Here is a 22492-nt window from a genome sequence, read left to right on the forward strand (position 1 = left end):
AGCTAAGAACTGGGATTCTAGAGACAGGCTGCTTGGGTTCCAATCCTGCCAGCGCTGCTAACTGAACAACGCTGAGCGAGTTACTCTTTGAGTTTCAGTTTTGCCATCTGTAAAATGGAGCAAGTAAGTCTTCACTCATAAGGTTGTGGGAGTGAGATAGGGTAAATATTATGTATAGGCTTAGCACAATGCCTGGCACACAGTAAATGTTAGGCATTATTTTTACAGGCTGGAATAAGGCAGGTAGGAGGAAGGCAGAAGGACTTCCATCCCACATTGGGGACCCCTGATGTGGGGGTAAAAATAGTGCTACAAGAAGAGATATTGGAGGTAAGTGTGTTTATGGGTTTGCTGGGTCTGGAAGGCAGTGGAGTGGAGAGGCTGTCATCCAAGGGTGGAGATGACAGGTAGGGAACCTGGTCCATGGGTTTGTATGACCAGCAGTGCTGGGACGGCCGTGTATGGACACAGGTGCTCAAGACACATGTTCTCAGGGGCCCACCTTGACTGCAGACATCCACAGACAGTAGCTGAATTAATAAGGGTCTCAGAAGCCCCGAGTTCCCCTGAATTTTGGCAAGAGAAGGGGAGGATTGAATGTAGTCTCTAACTTTGGCTCCTTTTGCAGGGTAGAAAGGTGAGGACCAAGGGCTGGTTGGAAAACAATATTTATAGCCATCCTCTCTAACTGATTGCACCAATGGGGACACTGTGGTGTCATAGAAAGAACCAAGAATTAATTAATGAACTAGTTAATTAATTGAGGACCCAGAATTTAGAGGCAAACCTGGCTTAGATCTGACTCCACTTTAAGAGCTTTGTGGCTGTGTTCAACCCCTTAAATAGTGGTTAGCAAAACTAAACAGTTTAGCAACCGTTTAACAAAACTAAAGGAGGCACTCATCTTCAGGTTGTACAATCGTAGGGTCAGCTAGATTTTCAGTGATGACACCCCCACTTGTGTGACTCTGGGAGTGAGGGCCTTGCTTGCCTCACCCTCCTCCCAGCCCTACCACCCCCCTAACGGGTCATGAAGATTACATGAGAGTAAACATAGGAAAAAAGAAATTTGTGGTCTGGGGCTCCTGGGTGGCTCCGTCGGTTAAGCATCTGCCTTCAGCTTGGGTCACGATCCCAGGATCCTGGAATCGAGCCCCATGGCGTTGGCCTCCTTGCTCAGCAGGGAGTCTCTTTCTCCCTCTTCCTCTGCCTGCCACTCCCCCCTGCTTGTACTCTCTCTCTCTGTCAAATAAATAAATAGAATCTTAAAAAAAAAAAAAGGAAAAAATTTGTGGTCTGTAAAGGGAAGTTTAATAAGCCAACAGTGAGTCAGAAAATCAGTTTGAAGGATGTATTAGTTTGCTGGGACTGCCATCATAAAGCACCCCAAGTTGGGTTGGCTTAAACAACAGAAGCGTATTGTCTCACAGTTCGGGGGGCTAGATGTCCCAGGTCAAGGTGTTGGCAGGGTGTCCCTTCAGAGAGCTGAGAGGGAAAATCTGTTCTAGGTATCATTCCTTGGCTTGTAGATGGCTGTCTTCAGGTTCTCAGGGTGTTCTCCCTATATTTGAGCCTATCTTCAAATTTCCCCTTTTCATAAGGACACCAGCCATATTGGCTTAGGGCCCATCCTTAATGACCTCATTTTAACTGGATTACCTCTGTAAAGTCCCTATCCCCAAATAAGGTTACATTCTGATGTACTGGGTGAACCTCAAATGAATATGAATTTTTAAGGGCATAGGAGTTCAACATATGAAAATATGAATTAAAAACAATTTTTAGGGGCACCTGGGTAGCTCAGCCGGTTAAATGTCTGACATTTAGTCTTGGCTTAGGTCATGATCTCAGGGTCCTGAGATCACACCCCACGTCAGACTCGGCACTCTGTGAAGTCTGCTTGTCCCTCTCCCTCCGCTCATCCCTTTGTACTCTCTTTCTTTAGAATAAATAAGTAATTTTAAAAAAAATTGTTTTAGGGGTGCCTGGGTGGCTCAGTGGGTTAAACCTCTGCCTTCAGCTCGGGTCGTGATCTCAGGGTCCTGGGATCGAGTCCCGAGTCGGGCTCTCTGCTCAGCGGGGAGCCTGTTACCCTCTCCCTCTGCCTGCCTCTCTGCCTACTTGTGATCTCTCTCTCTGTCAAATAAATAAATAAAATCTTTTTAAAAAATTAAAAAAATAAAAAATTGTTTTAAAGTGATTAAAATAAGTTCTACACCCAATGTGGGATTTGAACTCATGACCCTGAGATCAAGAATCACATGTTGTACTGACTGAGCCAGCCAGGCTCCCTGAAAATATGAATTTTTCAGAGACACAGTTCAGTCCATCACAGCGAGCCTTGACCATCACTTTTTAAAAACAAAGTAGAATAGAATAGAAAATATCAGAATGCATCACACAAAGAAAAGGTAAGTATTGTTTAATGAAACTTTTGTTTCTGTTACATCTAAGTATCTGAGTTCTAGGTCTTGATAAAACAGATACTTCTTATTGGGGGCTGTGATCACGAAGCAAAGCACCAGTTGGTTGTTGGTAACCACCATGTATCATTTGGCATTGCTTTTTAATTATTGTATGGGTGTTTCCTTCTTTGACAAGAACACAAGCTCCCAGAGGGCAGGGATTCACATCACACTGTCCACACTCCTATGCAGCTAGGAAAGACAACATGCATTACTGCTAGTGAATTCAAGGACTACCATTTATTGATTCTTTACTAGGTACCTGGTGCTCGGCCACGTGTTTTACAAGCACTCTCTTATATAAGGACTACACTTAGTTATGGATTGATGGCAGGAGCTCAGTGGCATTTCACAGACAAGATGAGTGGGTGCCATGTTCAGGAGCACTGGGTAGTGTCCTGGGATTCGTGGAGGATTGAGGGGTAGAAGGAAAGGTCACAGAAGAAGTATGTGAAGTTGCTGTGGGTCCCTAGCCAGCTCAGTCTTCCAGGCCTTTGCCATTCTTCCCCAAATTTTCATCCACCTTAACACCAACTCAACACTTAGATTAGATGAAACAGAGGCCATAAAATGGAAACTCCCCCAGTTTCCTTCTCCCAGCCAACACATATATTCATCAGCACCCGCCCCTTTCCTGTAGGCTGGGAGGAAAGGGAGGCTCTGTGCCTGCCCTGGCCTGAGGACTGTTCCTCCACCTGAGGGACCCCTCCCTCTGCTTCCTCAGGCACTGTTCAATTCATTGTCCCCTCAATCCTCCAAGTCTCCAACCTCTCATTCTCTCATTATTACAGCTCTTTACTCTCAGTATATAAACATGTTCAAATCCCCCCATCTTTAAAAAAATAAAATCAAATGGATAACAAACATAGAAAACCAATCCTCCCAGAATATATGTTAAGTCAACAAAAATTTGTTTGGTGTCTGTTCTCAGTTTCTTACAGCTGACGGGGAGTCAGATTAGTCAGCAAACAGTGATATTATGGGATAATCAGGGCTGTGACTCCAGTGAATGACGGGGTGCCACATGGGCCCATAGAAGAGGCATCTAAACTAGGTAGGAGATAGGGGAGATCAGGGAGGGCTTCCTATAAGAGGTGATGCCTGAACTAAATCTTGAAGGAAAAATGGGAGTTATTCTGCCAAAGAACAAAAGGAGAGTTAAACCAGGAAGAGGATCCAGCATGAGCAAGAGTATAGATCTGTGGGAGCATGGTACCTTCTGGAAGTGGGCAGTAGTTGGCAATGGGAAGCATTAGAAAATTTAGACAGGTGAGTAATATGATGCAGTTTGCAGAGAAATCACTCTTGCTACAGTGTAGAGAATGAATTCAAAGTGTAAGTCTGAAGCCAGGAGAACAGTTCCAAAGGTTAATAATAATGGAGGAAGAGACCATTTCGTGGAGGAGCAGGAGTGAAGCATTGTGGAATCAAGCCTGGTTAGGAAGAGAAGTAAAGACTTGAGGAACTGGTGGGTAAGGAAAGAATAGAGTCAAGGAACTGGAAGTCTCCACGGACCTAAAGACCAGCCTTCCTGAGAGCAAAGGGAAAAAGAGCTGGAGGGCTGGAATGTTGTATTTGGAGACTAAGGGATGAGATTTCAGTCCTGCTTTCCTGGGAGGACACGGTGTAGGTCGTAGCGCTGGGAGTGAGTGGCTATGGCAACATGACAGTGAGAAGTCGGAGTTGAGGAGGGCAAGGGACTGAGAGACCAGAGTGCTGGCTGGACTACTACATGAGTATCTGGGTTTGCAAAAGACCTAGGGTGGACAGGAATACAGTGGATGAGATGCCAAGATCTTCAGGGAGTGTGGGCAAGTGACCAGGACATCAGTGGATGACAGCAAAAATAGTAAGAATTCACATTTAGTGAAGGTTTATGTGTCTCTTCAATTCCTACCTGAAAATCTAAACACTGTGCATTTTCCTTGACAGTGACACTATGAGATAAAACCATGTGCCCAAGATGACAACCAACAACCACATGTGGCTGTTCAATTTTTTTAATTAATTAATTTATTTTAGAGAGGGGGAGGGGCTGAGGGAGAGGGAGACGGAAACTCAAGCAGACTCTGCCCTGAGCACGGAGCATGGAGCGTGACACAAAGCTCAGTCTCATGACTCTGAGATCACAGCCTGAGCCAAAACCAGGAGTCAGTCCCTTAACTGACTAAGCCACCCGGGCGCGCTGTGGCTGTTTAATTTTAATTTAAAAATTTAATTCCTCAGATAACTAGCCACATTTCAAACACTCAGTAGCCACATATAGCTAATGGCTACTATATTAGCACAGACATGAGTCATTATCATCATCACAGAAAGTCCTACTGGATAGCGCTGATAGCCCTCATTTTACAGAAGAGGAAACTACAATGTGGAAAGGTGAAGTAACCTGCCCAAAGCCAAAGACCGGGCAAATGAGCGAGCTGGAATTTGAACCCAGTGAGTCTGGTGTGATCACTATTGCCCTGAAGCGGTACTCTACGCATCTTCTCAATGGAAGGTGAAACAGGTGGCCTTAAAAGGTAGGGAATTTATAGGACTACCAAGGTGAGCTCTTGATGGCATCTACTCAGCAGCAAACCTTTCTCCCTGGCTGACGAAGTCTGGATTTGGTACAGGTGTTCCCCTCCCACACATTCAGGGATGATTCTTATTGGTCTAGCCAATCTCAGTATAGCCCTTCCTCTCACCAGTAGGACCTTAGGGGGTTCTTGGGAAAGATTCTGTTCTTCAATGCTAAGTTCATGTGTAAGGACTGGAACAGTGGCAACCATGGATGGCACTTAGGATAGAGTACAAGCATGAAGAGGTAGAAAAGTCTTCATGAATTGATCAGCCCTGGATCTGTTCTAGAACTCCTCCATGTTCAATTTATTTTAATGGGGCTTCATGCTGCGGTGCCTGGGTGGCTCAGTTGGTTAAGCATCTGCCCTTGGCTCAGGTCATGATCCCGGGGTCCTGGGATCAAGTCCTGCCTCCGGCTCCCTGCTCAGTGGGGAGCCTGCTTCTCTCTCTGCCTCTGCATGCGTGCTTGTGCACTCTCTCTCTATCGCTCTCAAACGAATAAATGGAATTTAAAAGAAGAAATGGGTTTGTGGTACTTGCTGCTAGATGTATTCCTAACTGAGACCTGGGTGGAGCTATACTGACTCTTGGAAATGGAGAGTCCCAACGTCTGACTGCCCATACTCCCACACCGTGAGAAGATAAGTGATAGCTCATAATGGAAGAGTGTCCTCGAGGAAGAGCCAGGTTTCAGACAAGCAAAGAGGGCCAAGGACAGTCTGAACCAAGGGTGGATTAGGGTTTTCTGCAAGGAGGGGGGCAGGGAGCAGTGCAAGGGTGGTCAGGAAGAGGAAGCTTAGTGGAGAAGGGTGGACGCCCAATGAGGCCTGCCAAGGATGACAGGATGTGAGCAATGGCGGGGTCAGCCGATCTCAGGGGTTGTCAGGGCTTACTGTGGCCAACAGATCTTCACCTCACAGAAGGACAAGTGGCAACCTTGGTGGGTGGGCAAGCATCTCTGGATGGAGTCAACTGTGGTCAGGATTGAGCCTCTGCAAGGAAATTCCAGCCCTCAACTGGTCCTCCTCACCTCCTCAGGACACTGCCAGTGAGTGGCTGCCCCCACCAGTCAACATCAATGAAACTGTTCTGGCCCATGTCACACGCGTCCATCTACATGCTAGGGACAGTGGCCCATCCCTGTCTTTCTCTTGCTGGACCTCTCAGCAGTATTCAACACTGTCAGCCATTCTTTTTTTTTTTTTTAAGATTTTATTTATTTGACAGAGAGAGAGAGATCACAAGTAGGCAGAGAAGCAGGTGGGGGGGTGGGGGAAGCAGGCCCCCTGCTGAGCAGAGAGCCCAATGCGGGGCTCGATCCCAGGACCCTGAAATCATTACCTGAAGGCAGAGGCTTAACCCACCGAGCCACCCAGGCGCCCTGACTGTCAGCCATTCTTCAGTAAGTTCTCCTCTCATTGGTTTTCCCCGACCCTCTCTCCTAGTCTTCCTCCTAGCCCTCTGGGTGCTCCTTCTCAGTCTCCTGTCTCCACAGGCTACTCTTCCTGTGTCATCTCATCCACACCCAAGGCTGAAGCATCCCAGCAGCAAAGCAATGTAATGTGGTGGTTAAAACCATGGCCTCTGGGGCCGGGGCTCCTGGGTTCAAATCCCTACCTTGCCACTCCATTGCTGTATGATAAATTGTTATCCTCGCTCCACCCTCCAGGGGGAGCCACTGTTCCGACCTCAGCCCCACCCCCACCCCCAAGGTGGATTAGTTTGTTCCGGAATTCATATAAATGGGGTAAAACAGGATGTGCTTTTTCTGTTTGGCTTCTTTTTACTCACCAATGAGTGTTTTGAGACTCATCCACGTTGTTGTGTGTATCTGGACTTTGTCCATTTTTACTACTAGGTAGTATCCCATTGTAGAGATAAACGATAGCTTATCTTTTTTTTTTTTTTTTTTTTTAATGATACACACCTGGGCTCTAGCCAGTTTTGGGCTATTATGTAGACGACTGCTATGAACATTCTTTTTCAAATCTCTGTTTTCATTTCTCTTGAATAAATAACTAGGAGTTTAATTGTTGGGTCATAGGTGTATGCTTAGTTTTATAAGAAGTGCTACATATTGTTCCAAACTGATAGTACATTTTACATTCCTAATACTGTGTGTGAGTTCTGGTTACTCTACTTCTCACCAGCATTTGGTATTGTGAGTTTTTAAAACTTTAACCATTTTGGTGAGTGTGGCAAATGATGCCATTATGGTTTTAATTTGCATTTTTTTTAAAGATTTTATTTATTTGACAGAGATCACAAGTAGGCAGAGAGGCAGGGAGAGAGAGAGAGGAAGGGAAGCAGGCTCCCCGCTGAGCAGAGAGCCCCGAAGCGGGGCTCGACCCCAGGACCCCGAGACCGACCCCAGGACCCCGAGACCACGACCTGAGCCAAAGGCAAAGGCCTTAACCCACTGAGCCACCCAGGCGCCCCTAATTTGCATTTTTTGATGACTAAAGATATTGAACAATTTTCATGTGCTTATCGGCCATTCACACTTGTTCTTGTGTGAATTATCTGTTCAAATCTCTTGTCCATTTAAAAATATTGGGTTGTCTTTTTATTACCGTGTTGTAGAATTTTTTTTTTTTCATATCCTGGATACCGGTCCTTTGTCAGATCAAATTTTGCTTACCCATTTGGCTTGCTTATTCATTTTCTTAATGGCATCTTTTGATAAAGAAAAGTTTTAAATCTTGATGTTTCTTTTATGGTTATTGCTTTCTTCAAGACATTTTTTTTTAACCTCCAAGTCATGAAGATATTCTACAAGCTTGTAATTCTAGCTGTTATGTCTTAGTCCTTTGATCCATCTTTATTTTTTTTTAAGATTTTATTTATTTATTTGACAGACAGAGATCGCAAGTAGGCAGAGAGGCAGGCAGAGAGAGAAGAGAAAGCAGGCTCTCCACGGAGCAGAGAGCCCGATGCGGGGCTCGATCCCAGGACCCTGGGATCATGACCTGAGCCGAAGGCAGAGGCTCTAACCCACTGAGCCACCCAGGCACCCCTCCTTTGATCCATCTTGAATTAATTTTTGCATATAGTATGAAGTGGGGGTCAAGTTTCACTTATTTCTTCCTTATGGATATTCAGTGGTTCCTGCACCATTTGTTGAAAAGACATTCCTTTCCCCAGTGGACTGCTTTGACACCTTTGTCAAAATCAAATGATTTTGATTTAAGCGTGAGTCTATTTCTGGCCTCTCTTATTCTGTTCCATGGATCTGTTTGTCAACCCTTAATGCCAGTACTGCATTGTCTTGATTACTGAAGCTTGTAAGTCTTGAAGTCAAGTAATACAAGTCTTCTAACACTGGGATTTCAGGAGCTCTTCAGGTGATCCTATTGTGCAGACAAAATTTAAGAACTTTGACAGCGTTCCAATGAGTGGAAGTCTCCAGTACTAGCTTTCTCTGTCACTATCCTCTAGGCTGACATGACAAAACAACTAATGTACTTGATCCTAACTCCTTAGTCTGGAATCCTCTTCCCCTTCAATGTATGGCTGATGCATTGGGACTGCATCAATTTCTCACCTGGCTCCCCACTACTTCTAGAAAAAAGAAATTCTAACTACTTAGTGTGGCCAAAATCACCCTTCATGATTAGGATCCCTGGTATTTCATCCATTACCCTTCCCAATAAATTTATTGAACTTCAGCCATATCATATTTGCCATTTTTTGGTTTTAAACTTCTTCATGCCTCTATGTCTTTGCCTATCCTCCAGCCTAAAACACACTTTCCTCCTGTCATTCACTGCTTGTCATCTTCTTCCTCTGTCAGCATGTAGTTTGGCATCATCCTCCCAGCTCTGCTTTGATCCCTTTATCTGGAATAGTTACCCTGCTCTGGTTCCCTCTGTTGTTTGCCTTTATCACAGGCATTAGGCACTGTGTTGTGATTGTCAATCATCAGGTTGAGCAATCCCACCAAAGCATGTCCTTCTTGAAGGCTGAGACTGTGTTTCCATCTCCTGTCCCCGGTACCCTCCTAGAAACATGTCCAGCACGTACGAGGTACCTAATAAATGTTGATTAAGTGAATGAAAACTGGGCTCCAATCTGCACTGTGATTTGGAGCAGATTTCTTAATTTCCCTGAGCCTCCATTGCTGTCTCTGCAAACTGGAAATAACACCTATGCCACAAGGTGGTTGTGAGACATAAGTGAGCTAATCCATGTAAAATCCATTGCGTGGGCTTGGTACAAGGTAACTGTTCAATAAATCTTGGTTCTTGGGCTCAATCAGTTAAGCGTCCCACTACATTTCTGCTCAGGTCATAATCTCAGGGTCATCTCCGGGATCTAGCCCACGATCCAGCTCCGTGCTTCCTTCCCTCTCTCCCTCCCCCTGCTCATGTGCTCTCGCTCTTCCTTTCTCTCTCTCTCTCACTATAAAATAAATAAGTCCTTACAAAATAAAAAGAGATCTTGATTCGCTTCCCACCTTCCACCAGACCCTTCCGAGACATCTTTCCTAGTCACACTTCTTCAACTGACCACTAGGTGGTATCAGTCTCAGGCCTGACATTCAGTCCCAGAGTGACTGCCTTAACGCCCCATCCCAGGGCCGGCTATACTCAGGTAAGGGAGATATTTCATAATTTGCTGGGAGATCCAAAAAGAAGATACCCTCTTTCTGTACCAACTTTTTTGCACACTGTCACCATTCTAGGTATCCCAAATATGGATTGCAGAGCATTTCTCCTCGATTTCCCACTATTTGGATTATAATTCCAACACAAGGATTTAAAGGAAGAAACTTCTTAAGAATAAAAGGGGGCTGGGGCGCCTAACTGGTTCAGTAAGTAGAGCATGTGACTCTAAATCTTGGGACTGTAAATTCAAGCCCTATGTTGGGAGTAGAGATTATTTAAAAATACAAAGCCTTTAAAAAAATATAAAAGTGGGTCAAGCTTAACTGATGTATACTTGCTAAATAAAAATTTTATATGTTTGGGGCACCTGGGTACCTCAATGGGTTAAGCCTTTGGGCTCAGGTCATGATCTCAGAGTCCTGGGATCAAGCCCCACATCGGGCTCTCTGCTCAGCAGGGAGCCTGCTTCCCCTTCTCTCTCTGCTTGCCTCTCTGCCTACTTGTGATCTCTCTCTCTCTGTCAAATAAATAAAAAAATCTTTAAAACATTGTATATGTTTAAAATGTAAAGAAAAAATATAGAAGTGGGGTGACAAGAAGCTGAGGCAAGTGTTTATAGTCCTATCTCCTTTGACAGTGAATAATTAGATTGTCTCCTCTCCCAGGGCAGGTACCCCTAGTCCTAACACTCCTATTAGTCTCTCCAACACTCCTATTAGCCTCCTCCATACTAGATGGATATAAAGAAGTAAAAATTATGATCTTTGCCCTTAAGGAGTTTATGGTCTCCTGGTGGGCACAGAACTCCCAAATTGAGTGCTAAATTCTAGGTATTGAGGCTATCTTGAGTGCAAGTTTAGAAGAGGATAGGAGAGCTTTTCTGGGAGGGAAAAGAGAAGTTGGGAGAACAGTATAATTAAAGGCTCAGGTGGAAATACGCATTCTCTCATCTTAAAGAGACACTCTCAGCAGTTCACATACTGGAAATAACCCAAGAGTGCAACAATCCCAGTAGACTGTGGAGTAGCCAAGTCAGGAGAGTCCAAGTAGCTGATCTAGAGAGCAGGCTAGATATGTGTGTTTAATGTGGCAAGAGATTGAGGTAAGTTAATTGAAAAAAGCAATTTACAGAACAGTAGAATTTTATATGAATTCATTTGTGGTTTCAAAGGATGAAGGATGGGATGTCTGGGTGGCTCAGTCAGTTAGGTGTCTGCCTTCAGCTCAGGTCATGATCCCAGGGTCCTGGAATTGAGTCCTACATCAGGCTCCATGCTCAGTGAGGAGCCTGCTTCTCCCTCTGCCTGCCACTGCCCACTGCTGTACGCTCTCTCCCTCCTTTGAGAAATGAATAAATAAAATTTAAAAATAAATAAATAAATAAAAAGGGATGAAAGATGTTTATATATGTTTTGTCATTAGAAAGAACTTTAGGGGTACCTGGGTGGCTCAGTCAGTTGAGTGTCTGACTCTTGATTTTGACTCAGGTCATGATCTTAGGGTTTGTGAGATCAAGCCCCACCTCAGGCTCCCTGCTGGGTGTGGAATCCACTTAAGATTTTTTTTTTTTTTAAGATTTTTTAAAAAATGTATTTATTTGACAGAGAGAGATCATCAGCAGGCAGGCAGAGAGAGAGAGAGAGAGGAGGAGGAAGCAGGCTCCCCACTGAGCAGGGAGCCCAATGCGGGGCTCGATCCCAGGACCCTGAGATCATGATCTGAGCCGAAGGCAGAGGCTTTAACCCACTGAACCACCCAGGCGCCCCTGCTTAAGATTTTCTCTTTCTCCCTCTGCCCTTCTTCCCCTAAAAAATAAAATAAAATTTAAAAATTATAAATAGGGGCACCTGGGTGGCTCAGTGGGTTAAGCCTCTCCTTTTAGCTCAGGTCATGATCTCAGGGTCCTGGGATCGAGCCCCACATCAGGCTCTCTGAAATAAATAAAATCTTTAAAAAATTTATAAATAAAATGGGATGCCTGGGTGGCTCAGTCAGTTAAGTGTCTGCCTTTGGCTCAGGTCATGATCCCGGGGACCTGGGATCAAGTCCCATGTTGGGCTCCCTGCTCAGCCAGGATCCTGCTTCTCCGTCCTCCTGCCACCCTTTGCCCCCACTTGTGCTCTCTCTCCCTCTCTCTCTGACATATAAATTTTTAAAAATTATAAATAAAAAATTTTTTAAAAACACCTTCAGAAGGAGGCCCAAGGAACTTTTTTTTTTTTTAAGATTTTATTTATTTATTTGACAGACAGAAATCACAAGTAGGCAGAGAGGCAGGCACAGAGAGACGGGGAAGCATGCTCCCTGCTGAGCAGAGAGCCCAATGAGGGGCTCAATCCCAGGACCCCGGGATCATGACCTGAGCTGAAGGCAGAGGCTTTAACCCACTGAGCCACCCAGGTGCCCCCTCCCCCAGGAACTCTTAATAGTGGTCACTGTGAGAGTGGGACTGAAGAATAAGATCTTGGAGTATGGCAAGTTTACTTTCACCTTCCTATACTTCCTACACTCTTCCTGTACCTTTCTATACTCCTTGATTTTTTAAAAACTAAGTATTACCATGTCCAACAGGTAAAGAATTCACATTTGATTCAGTGGTCTACAGATAACCAGCAGAGTTTCACCACCCAGGACGAGACACAGAGAAAACAGTTTCAGGAAGATTCCCTTGTGGTAGATTAGATACCAGAGAAAAAAGAATGAGATGTCCCTCACAGCTCTCTTGGGCTATACATGTGGTGATTCCAGATAGCTTTTTCCTTTCAGAGCTGCCTGAAGTCTCTTTCACTTGGACCACAATATTAGGGGTGTGGGGGGGGCAGGGGGGTCCTTGGAAAGGAAGGAACCTAGTAGACATTCATTAAAAACAGTGAGCCCATTACGGTGTTAGCCCATGAGGGCTCTATAAAAAGATGAATATGACCCCAACCCTGCCCAGAGAATTTCTCTGGCAGTGGTAATGGAGAAAATCTGAGCTATATTTCAAAGGACAAAATGACATGCCTTGAGTACAGGCTTGCAAGATTGGATGTAGAAGAGAAAGGCCTGGTGAGGAACTGGCAAAATGTCTTAAGTTTCTAGCCCAGGAGGGGCACCTGGGTGGCTCAGTTAAGCATCTGCTTTCCGCTCAGGTCATGATCCTGGAATCGAAACCCTGGTCAGGCTCCCTGCTTGGTGGGAGCCTGCTTCTCCCTCTCCTCCCTTTTGTGCTTTCTCTCACTATCTCTGTCACTATCTGTTCCTCTCTCAAATAAATAAATAAAACCTTAAAAAAAAAGTTTTCTAGCTCAGGAGACTAAAAGCAAGTGACCTTGGCCCTGAGCAAGTGAGCCCAGAGGATGTTCTGTTTGGGGAAAAGGTCCAGTTCCTTCTGGATTCTGGCTTTCATTGTCATCAATGGGACAAGTCCTCCATGCTGCTCTGCTTTCTGCCAGGGACAGACTGGTGTGAGGACTTGGGGCCCTTCCCATTCCTCAAGTAGAATTTAAAAAGCAAGAAGGGTGGTGCAATCCTCTCTCATCTTTAACGTCAATTTCTGTCCGGCAGCCGACTTTGCCTTGCTGCCTCCCTGAACTCTGACTTCCAGACACCAGAAAGTCAGACACCCAAGGTCCAACCTTAAAACAGCGCCCAGAAGGGGGCAGTGGCCAGAACCGCATTCACCCGGCTCTGGGAACCGCCCGGCGCCTTCACGACTCAAAGGAGCACTCCCCGTGCGGGCTCCAGGCCCGGACAAAGGTCCGACACTCTGCAGCCATCTCAGAACCCAAGGCGTGGAAGCAGGGGGTCACAGTCCCGCGTCTTATTCCAAAGCCCTGTTGCTCGGAATCTAATACCCCGACTTGGTGGGAAGTCAATCTGAAGGTATAAAAAAACCAAAACACCAAACAAAACATAAATGAGCCCAGACCTCTTGGGGTGAAGAGGGGTGGCCCTTTCTCAACCCCACCCGCTGGTGACTCACCTCCCTCCAAACCAGGGCTCGCCCCTCCCGCGCCCGGTGCCAGGCGAACAGGGTGGGGCGGGTACTAAGGTGGGCTCCATCCCCAAGCCCCGGGCGGACGGACAAGCTCCGGCGTGTCCCCGCGGGTGTCCCTGTTTACTCTGAGCCCAGGAGTAAGGTGGGGGCGGGCCCTCGCAGCCCCTCCCCCACCCCGCCCCCCTCCTCCAAAAGCCCCAATCCCGGTCTTGATTTTACAAAGTCTCCAAATCAAACCTCAGCTTTTCTCCGTATCTTCCTCGCGGACTGGCGGCCCCTGCCCCCACTCCGGGGAGGAGAGGCACAGTCAGGGTTCCCCGAGGAAATCAGGCCTCGGCCTGGACCCCGGGGTCTCCGATCCCTAGACGGAGCCTGAACTCCCACGACATTACACGGAGTTTCAAAGAGAAGCCCCTCAGCCCTCGCCCACTGCCCAATCTCCCCTCGGCCCTTTAGCTCTCTGAGGCACGAGGGAGAAAGGCCCAGTCGGGGGAGAAGGAGCTCCAGGCCCCAAACTGGCTAGAGGGGGTCCGGGGACCTCCACTCCCGGACCGCGGGCCAGAGGTCCAAATATTGTCGCTGCTCTGACTCCCCCTCCCCAGGGCAGCGCGCCAAATCGGCGCATGCGCACTCACAGGATTGCCGCGTAGCTCTTTCTCCCCCCCCTTCTTTCCCCGCCCCTTCTCTCCCTCCCTCCTTTGCCCGTCCCCTCCCTCTACCCCCCTCACCCCCCCCCCCCGTCGCGGCACCTCAGTCCGGGGAACAGTGGTGCGAGCTCCAGGCCCGTGCACTGAGGAGGCGGAAACCGGGGGAGCCCCCAGAGCTCCATCAGGCCCCTTCCAAAGGCTCCCCCACCCGGTCCACGCCCCCCACCCCCTACCCCGCCTCCTCCCAATTGTGCATTTTTGCAGCCGGAGGCGGCTCGGAGATGGGGCTGTGAGCTTCGCTCGGGGAGGGGGAAAGAGGGGAGAAGAGAAAAGCTGGGGGTGAAGGGCTTGGATTTGGGAGCAGGGGGCGGGCGCACCCCCGTCAGCAGGCCCTCCCCAAGGGGCTCTGAACTCTACCTCTTCACCCACGCCCCTGATGCTCTTTGCTTAAGGATAGGATAAGAATAGAGGAGGAGGAGGGGAGAAGGAGGAAAAAGGGGGACCCCCCAATTGGGGGGGGCGACGGCAAGAAGTAGCAGGCCCAGAGGGGAGGGGGCTGCTGCTTGCATCAGCCCACACCATGCTGACCCCGCCGCGGCTGCTGTTGCTGCCCCTGCTCTCAGCTCTCGTCGCGGCCGCTATCGACGGTGAGTGAGATTCCGCGGCCCCCTTGGACCCCTGGGGACACCCACTCCCCAGCCCCCACTCCTGCGCTCAGATGGGGAAGGGAGACGCGGGAGGGGGTGCCTTTTGTTATCCCAGTCCAGCTGACACAGCAGCGGCCCGACTGGGGGCGGGGATGGGGGTCCGATTTGGAGGATGGGGGCCCTGGGCAAATGATGCTTCCGGGACCCCCCAGCCCAAACAAAGACCAGAGGCCTGGGAAGGGAGAAGAGGGCTCCCCTTTTTTCTGATTCTGGGATCGAGAGGCCTTCTCTTCCTATATCTGGTTGGGGAGGGCCTCCTCCTCCCCTACATCCTCCACCCGCCCCCCCTCCCATCTGAAATGTGAAGGAATCCGGATTTGCAATGTACGGCTGCAAAAGGGGGCGGGGGGGGCGCTTTGCAGTGGCCTCTGAATCTGGAAGGGAAGCTGGGTCAGGGTTGCCCCGCTGGGCAGAGGGCAGGCAGGCCGGGGAAGGCTGTGGGTGGGGAGAGGGAGGGCCGCGGGGAGGGCCCCCTGCTTGGGTGTGGAATCTGGGCCCGGGAGACCAGGCTTTGGAGGCCTGGGTCCAGGATCCAGCGGGGCTGCCCGCCTGGGTTCCTAAGTGGGCACTTCCCCATCTCAGGGCCTCTGTCAGTAGCCTGGACAGGGCTGTTGGGGGTGGGGGGCAGCGATGCTATGTGACTTTGAATTTTCCTTCTTAATTCCTGGGAGCTTCGAGATGAAAAAACGTCAGATGTCATCATTGGGGAAGGGGACTGGAGAATGGCCTGGAATGCTGAGGTGGGAGGGAGGAGGAAGGCTGCTTTCTCCCTGACTTCTGGCTTGATCACAGTTTAGACTGGAAGGAGAGTTGGAGGTTGGATGGGGGTTATGGCTATGCTCCTGCCCCCCAATTCCCTGCTCCTTTAGTAAACGTGTTTATTTCTCTCTATCATTTCCCCGTTCCCCCCCCCCCCCGCCCCAGCACACACACTTTGTATACTGTAGTTGGGCTTTGGATAGGACATAGTCTTTTTGGGGAAATGAGGTATCCCCTGTCCCCCTTTATGTCAGCTATTTTTCTTTTCCTTGTGAGTCACTGGTTCAAGTCATGCCTAAGCTTTGAGCTGGGATCATGGGGTTGGGCTGGGCTGGGCCCCTGATTTGAGGAGGGTGGAATCTCATCCCTTCCTGTCATTTTAATCCATCCATCCAGGGAAAAAACTGGGTCCAATACCATCATGCACCCCTCCTCCATCTTCTAAATTTTGCCAGGTTGGGATTGGGAAAGTTTTTCTCTGAAATCAGATTATCTCTCCTTCTCCTCCCCTCCCCTCCCCCCAACTTGCTCCAGTTTGAGGAGAGAGGTTAGAGGGTCAGGAAGTAACTGTGCCCAGAAAGGCAGTATTTTCAGTGACACCCCCCCCCACACACACACAAGATGCCATCTTGGGGAATGTCTGTCCCCTTCCCCACCACTACCTCAATTATCTGCCCAAGAGGGGGAAAGAGGCTCTCTCCTGAGTATTCTCTAGACCAGCCCTCACAGGCAGCCCTAGCCCATGAGTTCCTTGTTATACATGTTCTTTCCTCTTTTTCTCAACCCTGTGAGGTGGAAGGGGAAACTAAGGCAGAAAGGTTCAGGTGCATGACTTCTAGGAGGAATAGAAAAAAAAAATTTAAGAGAGAGTCCCCTCAGGGAACCCCATGATGGAGGGTGGATGGAGTTAGGCAAAAGTTAGAGGGGTCTCTGTGGAAAGCAGAAAAGGTCCCCAGCCCACTCAGGAAGGGCGCCAGGTTGCCTCACCCCCAAGGTTCTAAGGGTGGTTCTATTTACCACGCTCTAGATTGGTTGGTGGTGGGTGGAAGTGGGAGATACTGGTCATGTTCTGCTTAACTGTCTCCCAGCCCTTTCTTAAAATTTCCACTGAGCCCACATCTGTAACCCAGCTCAAACTAAACTGTATCCAAAGTCCCAGGAAGAGGACCCTTCCCCAGGCACACTCTACTACTCTTCCCTTGGGAATGGAAATATGAAACATTGGTTCCGCCCCGCTCTGAAGGGTGGGAAAGGGGAATTGCACAGACCTGTAGGGCCAGTGCTATCCAGCCCAGCCTAGTGGATTCTCTTATCTCTACCCCTGCCCTCATGCCTTGGGCCCACAGACATGGAACGTTCTTTGCTTTCCAAAGAAGGAAACCTCCTGACCCCAGATACCTTAGTGTTGAACCTTTCTTTCTGCTGCTATCACAGGCCTTGCTGCTTTCCCCCTACAAGAGCAGCCCTAGGGGCCTTCCCCACCTCTTCTGCTTTGTCGGCTATGCCTGAACTCACATGAGGTTCCCTTCTTTTGGGGGAGCAGTGTCACCCCACTAGTAAACAGAATTGAGTGGGGTTGCTACCAGGCAGGATGGGGACCCAGATGAGGTGGAGGATGGGCAAGGGAGTTACTGAGGACCCTGCTGAGACTAGGAATATCTTGGTGTGGGAAGGGCAGCCCCAGCAGACCAGGCTCAGGGAAGGCGGACTCCCTCCTTCTCTCCACACCCCTCTCCATCTTCTCTCCACACCCCTCTCCACACACCCCCTTGAGCCAGTGTATTACCAGTTATCAGACAAGCGGCACAGCTGAAGTGAGTTATGAGGCTGAGGTGTTTGCCTCCTGGCTCTCTGAGAGAAGGTTCCAAACTCCTTTTTTCCCCAGCCAGACCCAGATCCTTGAACACTTCCCTTCCTCCTGGTCTTTCAAAGCGCGAATGTGTAGTGCATTGATTTGGGGATGGGAGGGGTATTTTGATGTTTGAGGCTACTTCACAAGACTTCCTTTTGGTCCAGTCTTGCTCCCCCTTCCTCAATTTTCTCCATATATATAATTTGCCCCCTCAACCTCTCTACCATCACTGAGCTTCTTAAGGATGTAGCTGGGGTCCTGGCCAGAACCAGCCCTGGTCCACATCCCCCTCAACTCTTCCAAACTACTTCCTCTAGGAAGCCCTTCTTTACGCAAGTCTAACTTTCTTTCCTGCTGCTGCCGTCTTAGCCTTTGCACATCAGAACCCCAAGCTTATTGCCCTTCAGTCATCTCTTGTCGGGGTTCCCTCACTCTGTGGACTCACCAGCATTTAAGCCTTCTGGCTCTGGTCTGGGGGGAATCTGGGTGCAGTTGATTGGGGCCATACAAGGTCCTTGACCCAGTGGAGCTGGGTTCCGGGGGTGAACATTTGGAGAACTTAGTCCCATCCCACTGTGTTCAGTCCCAGATTTTAGCCCAGTTAGCAGGATCCTGCATTGTTTGGAGAAGGAAGCAGTTGGCTCTGGAGTGCTTCCGGTGCCGTGACCCCCGGCACCAGTGGAAAACCTCCCCAGGAAAGAGGTGAGGGATAGTGGTGGGGGAGAGGTATTTATTTGTACCTCTTCCTCCCTCAGGAGAGATGAGAGCCTCTCCCAGGCCTTGGCTTCCCTGGCTGAAGAGCTCCAGTCTTCTTCCCCCACCTCCCTATTCTGTGGGAGGCATTAACCCCTGTTCTGGGTATCCCTTGGGTCACACACTGCTAGGACACGGACTCTGTCTCCCTAAGTCAGGATATATGCTGCCCCCACCCTACTTTGAGTCTCAGGGGGCTTATTATTTTCTGGGTTCATCCCAAGACAACAGTGCCATTATCTTGGCAACTTCTGGGCTGAGACCCCTTCCTGTCTATTTTTCCTCCGTCTGCTGTCATTCGTTTGTGCTGTCTTGGCTCCTTGGGACGTCTCACTGTCTCTCATCCTCTTGGTTCATCTCTCTCTGGTTGCCCACCCTTTGTGGCATTCTCTTATCTCTTTTGGTCTCCATTGCTTGATTTGTCTCTGTCTGTCTTCATCTACCTCCATCCAGGCCTGTGGGGGTCCCCAAAACTCCCTGGAACCGGCGTCTTTCCTGAGCTTTCCCACATGCTCTGCAGTTTGCCCCTCGTCATTTTGGAGTTATTCTCAGCCTCCCAGGTCAGAGTCTGAATGTCCCATTCTGCAGCTCCCCCTCGGCTTTCCTCCAAACTTTTCTCTCTTCTTCCCCCTCCGCCAAGTGTAGGAATGGGTTTTGGAGAGAATGTTTCTGGAGGAAGGGAACTTGATACCCTTCGTGAGCTGAGTAACAGGGGAAAGGGGATCTGTCAGAGGAAAGGGGGAGGTTAGACTTCTGGCAGAACTTCCTTATGACCTGAGAACTGGAGAAAGGTGTGGGAAATAAGTCGGGGGCTCAGAGCTTCTCCTTCTGCTGAGCCTAAACCATGTGTGTGTGTGTTGGGGGGTAGGTGGAGCGGGCTGGTAAAGGCCTGGTGAGAGATATAGGATGACCTGCGGAGGCCTTCAAGGGCTCCGAATTTTACTTATGGGGAAAGGAAAAGATGGTGGGGAGGTCACTGGTCAGACTAATGTCCTGCTGAGTCAATATTGACTCAGGATGGAGGGGGAGACCCTTCCCCTTCCCTGGCAATCCAAGCCATCCCGTCTGTACGTCTGTCCAGGCCGCAAAGCAGAGGCCCAGACTCAGGAATGACAAAAATGTGTCTGAGCCTCACTGAGCTGTGGGGAAGGAGCCACCGGGTAACACCCAAAATACATAAAATTCAGTGAAAAGCTCTCGGTTTGGGTCTGGGAGGCCCTACTGCCCCACCCCTTGTGTTTGAAAGCTTAGATTCCTGCAGGCTCTGCCCCCCAGCTCCTGACCTCCCCCCAGGCTCCTCAGTTCCCCTAGATAGCTCCTGTGGTTCCCTTTAGAAAATATCCCCCGGCCAAGGGCCTATCTCTCCTTCTGCTGCGTCTGCTCTTGAAAAGGGCCTCAGGGTCTGTTTCACGCTTTCCTGGCCTCAAGTCTCCTGGTCTTTTAGGAAGAAGCGCCATCTGAGGTCTCAGCTTCCTTCCTCACCCTCACTGCTCCCAAAGGGATCAATGGCTGGGTCTCCTCCTCTGGAGAAGACTCCCTCAGGGTCTGTTCTTTCCTGTCATCCTCTCTTCTCTGGCCAGGCACTCTTACCCTCTCTTCCCCACCCCACCCCCAAGGTCCCAGAATGGGACAGAGGACGACAGCCAAGGCTCAGGCAGGGCAGTGGGGTCCGTGTTGTGTCTGGACACACACCCAAGCCTACACCTCCTGTCCTGGCTCCAGCTTGGTGGCCCTGGGGGCCATGGCTGGGCTGGGTGCCTGGGTTTGAGGGGGGAGCAGGGGTGTTGGCCAGACTTAGCATGGCGGTCACATTCAACTCCAGGCAAAGCTGAGAACAGACGGCCCCTGTGTCCTGGCGTTCTCGCTGCAACCTCGCTCACTCTCCTCCCTTTCCAGTCCTCTCCTCCTTCTTCTTCCTCTGTCTTCCCTCACTGTTCTGTTCTTGTCCCTCTCTGCCTCCTCCACCACTCGCTCCTCTCCAAGGAGCCCTGAAGGTCACTGCCACCCCCTACAATCTCTTTCTCTACTCCTAGTGCCAGAGAACCAAAATATTCTCCCTGTTGGTTCCTTTTCTTCATCCTTTTTCATCTGGCCCCATCCTCGTGGCCAGTGAGGAAACCACCTGTTTGTTCAGTTACTAAATCGCTCTGTGCCTCAGTTTCCTCAACTGTACCGAGGGAGAGCGCAATGGTACCCACCTCCCAGGGCTGTGAGGATTTAAGTGAGTTCACATGTACCAGTGTTTCAGTTCAGTGACTGACACATAGTGACCACGTTGAAAAGTGTTAGCTCCCATCATTAGGAAGCCCCGGTTTTTGTGAGGGGGTCAGGCAGGGGAGGCTGGTGGCTGGTTTGCTCCTGAATTTGGGACCGCATGGTTCCCTCACCTAAGCGGCAAGCCACAGAGGTGGGTTTTCTGGGTGCTGGTGTCAGACGCAGAAGGCTCAGCCGAGGGGAGTGGGGTTGGCTGGGATTTCTGAGCAGGTTGCAAGTGCCCTACCCCACCCCCACTGCAGCTCCCACCCACCTCTGAGGGAGGCTTCTCTTGGCTGTGTAGACTGCCCCAAAGTAGGTTAGTTGTTTCTTTCCTCCCCACTCCCCCTGAAGGAAATCAAAGACAGGCCTCAGACTTCAAACTCCAGATTCCTGGGGCTTTCTCCACCATCCCGGACAGGAAGGAAGTGCTTTCATATATCTCTCTGAGATTCTTGGGCTGCCCTGTCCCTTGGGAGCAGTGCAGCACCCCCAAGTCCCTCTGCCCTGGGCCCGAAGAGGTGCTGCTGTGGGACAAGGGCCTGAGTGCTCCTCTCTCTTTCCCTCCCCCCATCCCCCACTCCCCTCCCTCCGCAAGAGCACATCTGGTTTGTGAATCTCTCTCATTCCAGCTTTCGGAGTTTGCCAGCTGCTGTTTCCTCTGCTGAGTTTAGGCCAAAAGTGGGGGTGGGGGACAGCTGGGGGGGGGAGCAAAGTGAAGGCCAATGGAGGGAAGATCGTGGCAGGGACATGGAATGGAGGGGAGGTCGGAGTGGCCAACCAGTGACCTCACGGGGCTATGAGTTCTGCCTTGGGGAGGAGTGGGGGCATGGACTAAGTCCATGTGAAGGGGTGGGGGTGGCATGGGGGCCATTTCTGGGCTCCAAACAGCCCATCTGCCTTTAGTCCCATTCCAGCCCCTTCTACGCCCCCCCACCGACTCCCCCCAGCCAGTCTCGGCTGGCCAGGGGAAGAGGACTGGTCTCCGGCATGCTAACTAGGCTGGCGGGCTGTTTCCCGGGAAGACCTCACAGCTGGCCCAGTGGGGCAATGAACTCAGCATTATCCACCTCCTCAAGGGGCCTTTATTCCCTGCTCAGGGTGGGAGGTAGGGGAGGGGGTGGGGGAGCCTGGCCAGGCCATCCCTGATGTGTTTCCTGAACTCGGCTCTCATCCTGGCCAGGGGCCTGAGTGCAGTCAGTCCCCTCTGCCAGAGATGGGGGTTAGGGAGGGAGGCCATCGTCTCCGTGTGGCCCTCCTCAGACTCTATCCCTCCCTGCTCAGAGCCCTGACATACTTTATTTATGCTCTGTCCCAGCCCTGAGCTCATTCTGCCCTGCATTTGAGTTAGTTGTGTACAGCTGTCTTCCCAGGGGGGCTGGGGATCCCAAGGGGGCACCTCACTCCTTCTCGGCACCCCAGTGCCCAGTGCAGCACCTAGCACAGAGCTGGTCTTCAGTGCACACCAGCTGAATAGAGCTGGAATCATCCACGGGCTGAGGAAAAGGTGATGATGGGCTGGGAGACTGGGAACCCAGCCCTGGGTGGGGACGAAGGAGAGCAGGGGACTTTTCTTCCCATGGAGGCCATGGTGATGGGGTTGGAAGGAATACCTCCAAGTGGGAAGACTGATGATGGGGACCGCACTGATTAAAACCATAGACTTGGCTCACTGGTTTCAGTCCTAGTTTTGTCACTTGCCTGCCATGTGACCCTACCCTCTCTGGGGCTCAGTTTCCTCATCTATGAAATGGCAGTATTAGTATTACCTATTTTGTTATATTGTGGAGAGGATTAAATGAGATGATACATGGAAAGAATTGGTTTACCACAGTTCTGGCACATGCTGAGCCCACAATAAGAGTTAGTGTTACCATTCTTAATTCCTTCTTGAGGAAGGAGGTA

At 49.8% G+C, this 22492-nt stretch overlaps 1 protein-coding gene across 1 annotated transcript in view; it reads left to right on the forward strand.

The window, feature by feature from the left end:
• The first annotated feature begins 14406 nt into the window (after positions 1-14406).
• LRP1 (LDL receptor related protein 1) overlaps positions 14407-22492 on the forward strand; it is a 79876-nt gene continuing 71790 nt past the window's right edge. Inside the window, exon 1 of the mRNA XM_080811458.1 lies at positions 14407-14910. Within this exon, the coding sequence (XP_080667584.1) occupies positions 14844-14910 (67 nt within the window). The 5' untranslated portion in view covers positions 14407-14843. The remainder of the gene's footprint in view (positions 14911-22492) is intronic.

The sequence above is a fragment of the Martes martes genome (assembly GCF_963455335.1).
Source record: "Martes martes genome assembly, chromosome: 8".
Classification (NCBI taxonomy): Eukaryota; Metazoa; Chordata; class Mammalia; order Carnivora; family Mustelidae; genus Martes; species Martes martes.